General features: G+C 43.4%; 1 protein-coding gene across 2 annotated transcripts in view; it reads left to right on the top strand.

Annotated features, from left to right (window-relative positions):
- Positions 1-701: 701 nt before the first annotated feature.
- The window catches only part of LOC311230788 (msx2-interacting protein), a 28,515-nt gene continuing 22,874 nt past the window's right edge, over positions 702-6,342 (top strand). The window contains exons 1-3 of one of the 2 annotated variants that reach the window (XM_084317157.1): positions 702-905; positions 2,105-2,419; positions 5,731-6,213. In XM_084317157.1, the coding sequence (XP_084173283.1) occupies positions 823-905; positions 2,105-2,419; positions 5,731-6,213 (881 nt within the window). In that variant the 5' untranslated portion in view covers positions 702-822. Of the gene's footprint in view, positions 906-2,104; positions 2,420-3,928; positions 4,182-5,730; positions 6,214-6,342 lie in introns of those variants that run through there. The other variant, XM_084317158.1, reaches the window with a different exon arrangement.

Genomic DNA, 6,342 nt, shown 5'->3' with positions numbered 1-6,342 from the left:
GTTGATATTTTTTTTTCAAACCTGACTTATATGGTTCTTCAGTTCAAGGGTTCATTCGCTGTATCTTTGTGGTTGTAAAATGTTTGTTTATGTTGGTGATCTTTGTAAACACCGGAGTCAAACAGATATTATATTCTGATTTACAGTGGGCTAAGAAGAAAGTCCCAAATAAAATATTCCCCGCGTACTGATCAAACTCTTCAATAATTATGTAGGTGACACATAACCAACTCAAAATGCCTTTTTAAAGGGCTAGTCTTGTACAATGTCTACAAGTAAAATACGTACATGGAACGACACCACAGAAGAAGGACAGGAACTAAGAGAAGAGACTGAAATGTAAATACTCAATGTACCGACGATGACCCCATGCCACAATATGTTTACTTTTATTTATAATTGATGTTCTTTTTTACTTGATTATGTTATTTTCTTATAATTTTGTCTGTCAATTATAAATGTTGTTGATGTGGGGAAAAAGTTGCAAATAAAATCTTAAGTTAAAGAAAAAAAATACATACATGTCGTGTGCTATGCGTGTTCTCAAGCACGCGCAAAGCCATGGGAAATCAAACCGGGAGCCGCGCGCGCAGCAGCAGCAGACTCAACGCACACACACACACACAGAGAGAGAGAGATACACACTCGCCTCGACAGAAGCTGTGAGAGGAGGACGAAGAGCCGAGCGACCAGCAGGCCGAGAGAACATTCACGGAATCTCTCGTCGTTCATTTTGTGAGGCGGACCTCCTGACCGGCGGCGGGGATTAAAAAAAACGTGCGAGAGCATATCTGTGTATGAGGGGGAAAAGTATAGTACACGATGGTTCGGGAAACCAGACACCTTTGGGTGGGAAATTTACCCGAACACGTTCGAGAGGAGAAAATTGTCGAACATTTTAAACGGTAGGTTGTTACGCAACAAGAGGGATGATGTCGGCGAGGCGGGATGTGTTCAACACTATGCTAGCTAACTAGCAGCTAGCAGGCTAATCACGTTAGCTAACATCTTAATAATGGGGCCCGTTTGGTTTTAGGGGATTCATACGCACTGACTTGACTAACACGTAGTTTCTACATGACAAATTACTTGCATTGAAAGAGACCTACTCAAATATAGATGTTAATAGTGTGTATTGAGTGTATGTAACGTTAGCTAGCTTGGCTACGTCTTGGGGGCTCGATTAGCTGTTAGCTGTTACCACCCAACCAACCATTTTGTGTCGGGAGGCTCAAGTCTGTTTCCATGTTCAGTAACTAACTGTTAGCTCAGTTAGCCAACATTATAATGCTGTCTGCCTGCAGTTAAAGTTGGCCGGCTTTGCGCAAACATTCCCATAATAACCCGACTGAAATATGTAACGATGTGCTAGTTGGTCAGCTCGAAAACACGTAAAACCAACGTTGGGTGTCAAATTAAATCAACCTCTAACATAAGCTAACATTATTAGTGATGGCTGAACTAAAGCTTCGATGCCTACAGCTAACTTCCATTCGTAACGTTACTAAGTTATATCGCAATAAAACAGCCCTATATTACATTACCACTCACATAGTTGCTTTAAATGCAGCTGTCGATGTAAACTAGTCAGACTCGTGGATCATTTTCAAATGAACTAATGTGAATAGATAGGTTAGCTGACGTTAACTCTCTCACCCAACGACCAAGGCCGCCCTGCTGCAACTGATCAATAAACACTTGGACGATGCAGTAAACTAAGTTACATACAATTAGCTACGACATTGCTGACATTAACGGCATACACACTGCTCTGTGAGTAGAAACTTGCTAAACATAAACACTTTAGCCAGTTTGTGGAATATTTATATTCGAGGATATACTTTCTGCACTTGACGCATTGACCTTTGACATGTTTTGGGTCCGGGAAGGACGATTAACTAGTATTCCATTTGCAATGTGTTGCAATGACACCCCATGCAGGCATGCACACACAGTCCTAATGGGGTGGTCTCAAAAGACAGAATATTCTATGGATGAACTTTAATCTGTAAAGAGTCATCACTTGCTTCGACCAACATGAGACGCATCTCCTTCCTTGCCTGCGTTGTTAATTCTTCCGTTTTTACTCGCGTTTCCCTTGCAGATATGGACGTGTGGAGAGTGTCAAGGTGCTACGGAAGCGGGGCTCGGAGGGCGGCGTGGCGGCCTTTGTGGATTTTGTGGATATCAAAAGTGCTCAGAAGGCTCACAATGCCGTCAACAAGATGGGAGACAGGGACCTCCGAACTGACTACAATGAACCCGGGTCTGTCCCTAGCGCTGTGCGAGGCCTCGAAGACAACCCCCCCTCGAGCAGTCGAGACGTTTCAGGATTCTCTAGGGGGACAGTTGGTCCTGTGTTTGGCCCCCCAGTGTCCCTCCACACCAGAGAGGGACGTTATGAACGGAGAATAGATGGGTAAGTGCACACGGTCTCCCCTTTAAGTGCAGGGGAATCTAGGTATGAGATGAAAGCATCCCACTAAAACATGTCACATAGCTGGGTTGGTAGCGACAAGGGGAATACATGCCTGAAGGTGTTAGAGGAAGGTAACCTAGGGATCCTTCCACCCTCCATCCTAATAGACCTCGCCTCGCTCATGGGATCAAGTCAAATGATTATGCATAAATATAATTTGGTAAGAGGTTATCATTGAAGGTTTGACCTCCAGTTTGGATATTACATCTGTGGGGGAGTATCCTGGTGAGTTTTGGATTTATCACATTTTGGGGGAATCTATCCTGGTGAGTTTTTGGATATTTTGTTTTTTTTCCAAAGCTTGGGATCTAACTTCGATTTGCCTGGGATCGCCTGACCTTGGGAGTAAATCATGACTGCAGTGCTGACGGATTAAATATTCATACTTTTCCAAATGTAATCAGGTAATATTCATGTAAGGAACTCTCATCTGAGGGAGTAGAATAGTGGTTCCTCTCGACATGCTCTGGCTGGACTACATTTTTCTCTACAGCTTTGCCTCTCTGGATACTCACGGTTCTGGATTTAAGCGATATAAACCTATGGATGTAAGATGTTTACACCGGCTAGGCATCATAGCAAGGGCCCATTAGTTCACATTTTCTAGGCTCTTTAGTGTTTAAAAAATACGTAGAATTCTGTGTGTTTGTCCCAAGTACGGAGAGTATACCAAGAAGAATTCACGAAGAACATGAGAGAATCAAGACCACGTCCAACATCAGATTTTGTGGAGGTATTTTATTTTTGTTGGGATTGAGGGCCATGAAGACGGCAGAAGACACGTGTGGATGTACCCTCTTGGAAGTATGCAGCATGTAACCCCATGTTGGATGTAAGGATGTGGAGCATAGTGTGGATAGGTGTAACTGCCATTCCCTTGGTGGATTACTCTTCACATGTGTGGATGTAGCTGCAAAACCTCAGTGTCTGGGCTGAAGAACAGGAAACTCCAAACGCCGGCCTGTTGCAAAGAACTGAGAAGTCCACTTTCCTCCAAGGTCGTTACTTGCCGAAAGATGAAAACTCTACATCAGTGCGCCTCATAGGATCCATAATATTTCGGATTTTATGTCATGCCCATGAGCCAGGATTATTTTATGTGCGCTGGCTGATCAGTTTTTTTGTCATTGTCATGTACTGAGGGTATGCAAGCTTGCGTGCTTTTTAACTGCGTTGGCGATATCCAAAGAGGAATAAATACTCCACAGTTTTGAATGTGAAACATAAGAATTGGAACGTATTACACTTCCACGCTAGAAGACGAGCCTTGCCTAGATGGATATATTTTGCGTCAAGCCGACCCACTAACTGGCGCTGTCACCTGGAATGCCATGAGATACTTTGAAGTTTTAACCCATCTATTTTTTTTATTCACATTTATGTATTTTAGGTCATATGTTGCTGTATTTTTGCACATCCTGAAATCCATTAAGAGATTAATTTCTTTGGTTTTGTTTTCTCCCTTTTTCCATCCAATGAAGAGATTAAGTAGCCTAATTGTGGATTATACCTCTCAACAACCTACTGGCCCGGTGCTCCACTCGATATTCGAAGATCACACGCAGTACTGCCAATACTAAGGAACCGTTTTTGACCCCAAGTAGATCAGACGATTTTTCCCTTTTGTTTTTCATTCGGTCCTTCACAAATCTGGCCACCTAGATTGTATTTGGATTAGGGTCGGTAACTTCTTTCCTAAAAGGTTGGTATTGTTCTGCCCTCTGCATCTTTCCTTCCCTAACCTTACTTTGCACCTTGTCTCTTTTTCTTATGTTTTGCACTGCTTTTTAGAAAGAAAAAAAATCTTATTGGGTCAGAATGCTTCTTGAGAATTATTTCTGTGTGAGTGGCTTGTCTTGTAACTGTATTCCTCGCTCGCTCTTTCTCCTTCTTGGGATCTCACACTCACCCCACTCCTTCTTGCTCTCTCTCGCTCTCTCCTTGCTTTTGCTCCGCTTTGTAAAAATTACCCCAGCAGTCAGACAAATGCCCCCACTCGCTAGGATTAAGATTATAATTAAAGAATTTGCCATTTTGGTTATTATTTAATTAAGGGTATCCTTTACTTGCAGACTATCATTATTGCTTTAACATGTTGGATAGTTCTCTTAGAAAGTCTGCATGGCACTAAGTTGATAGTTTGGCTAGTTGATAGAAGATTGTCAGTATTTCAGGGTAGAATATCTTTATAGCATGCACCATTCATGACAGTCAAACTCTTGACATGAGCTCCCCATGGGGGTTAGGAGCCACTGCAATCAGTGGCTTTTCCTGCTCTTGTTATTGATAATGGCTAAGCTTAATTAAAGTGTGACAGAAATTTCCATATGATTTTTAGACTAGTCGAATGACTGCAACAAGAGGTGGTGACTACAGATACCCAGGGGAGCTAATATTGGGTGTTGACTGTTTATGAAGTCATACAGAGATGTGTGTGCTAAAAGTCTGTTTTTACTTACTTAATAAAGCCAAATATCACCGTAGGATACCGTCAGCATAGATATGAGTAGAAGCACCACACTATTAGGCCTATTTATTATTACAATACCAAAGTTGTTGACTTATGGCTCCTATCCATGTCACTGACACTGACATGCCTTGATAGAAGTAAATGACTCCAACTGATCCTGTACATCTTTCTCCATTATAATATTGAGAAATTGCTTGCTATTCTGTGCAGGTTCACCACTCTTATAGGTGAACCTGCACAGAATAGCTCCAGACTATCTGAAAATTCCTGAAGCATCTCAAAATCCTACAAAAATCCCATTTGGTGCAGTGTCACTGTATTTCTGAGAAGGTGCTCCATCGAGCCATAAACATACAACCTTCCCCTCCTCCTTTTAGGTGAAACAGGGACTGGGGCACCATTTCAGGAAATATGTTGATATTTTCATCACTTTGGAAACTCACTGGAAGCCTATGAATGCGATGAATCGGCATAAAATAGCTACCTACCACATAAAAGTGGAGGAAGATCAACTTTCTGAGGTATTGATTCCTATTGAGGCTAAAATGACGAAGGGCACGTCAAATACACTGGCATTGTCCATTTAAACTACTTTAATTGACCAGTTCCTTGCCGTCCATGAGGCTCTTAGCCACGTCCCTGCTTCATGGAGTGTTTGGATTTTCAATGTTGAGTAAAATATTATGGAAAAAGAAAACATTGATAAATGACCTGTTCCGTTTTGAAATAAAAAATAACTCTCTCTCCTCCCTCTCCCCTCCATCCTGTTCTTATGTTACAGTAGTTCTGAACCCCGGGAGCGTGCATACGATCACAGCCCATATGGACACCAAGAGCGCAGCGGCTCGTTCGAAAGACAGCGTCACTACAACGTTGATTATTACCGCGATCGTACCATGTTTGCCGCCGCCGCCGCCGGACCTGGGAGTAGTACTATGGGTGGGAGCTTTGAGACGACGGACCCGCATTTTGAGACTAGGATCCGAGACCCCTTCACACTCACCGGCACTGCACGGCGGGATCTATACAGAGACGACCGCGGCCGGCGTGTCGACAGAACTTACCACAACCGTCGCAGCCGGTCGTCTCATTCCTCGCAGTCCCGACATCCTTCCCCACAACGGACCACGGGACAAACCCCAAAAGCTCCCCATTCCCCCAAAAGAGCCACTCTCTCCCCAGGTCGAGGGCCGCGCTCTCGGTCCCACAGCAGGTCCTCCAGCTCGGATTCGGTCAGCAGCACCAGTAGCACCGGCAGCGGCAGGTAGGATCTGGTTTCATTAAAGCGACGTGCCGGTTATTGATATCTGTGTTTTGTGGTTCGTCCTGTTAATGGGATCTATGGAGAATCCTCATTCGAAATGAGAAATCATTGATGCATGGTGTGTGTTGA

The sequence above is a fragment of the Notolepis coatsorum genome (assembly GCF_963971535.1).
Source record: "Notolepis coatsorum genome assembly, chromosome: 6".
Classification (NCBI taxonomy): Eukaryota; Metazoa; Chordata; class Actinopteri; order Aulopiformes; family Paralepididae; genus Notolepis; species Notolepis coatsorum.
Note: the sequence above shows the minus strand (reverse complement) of the source record. Positions and strands in the feature narration are given on the sequence as shown.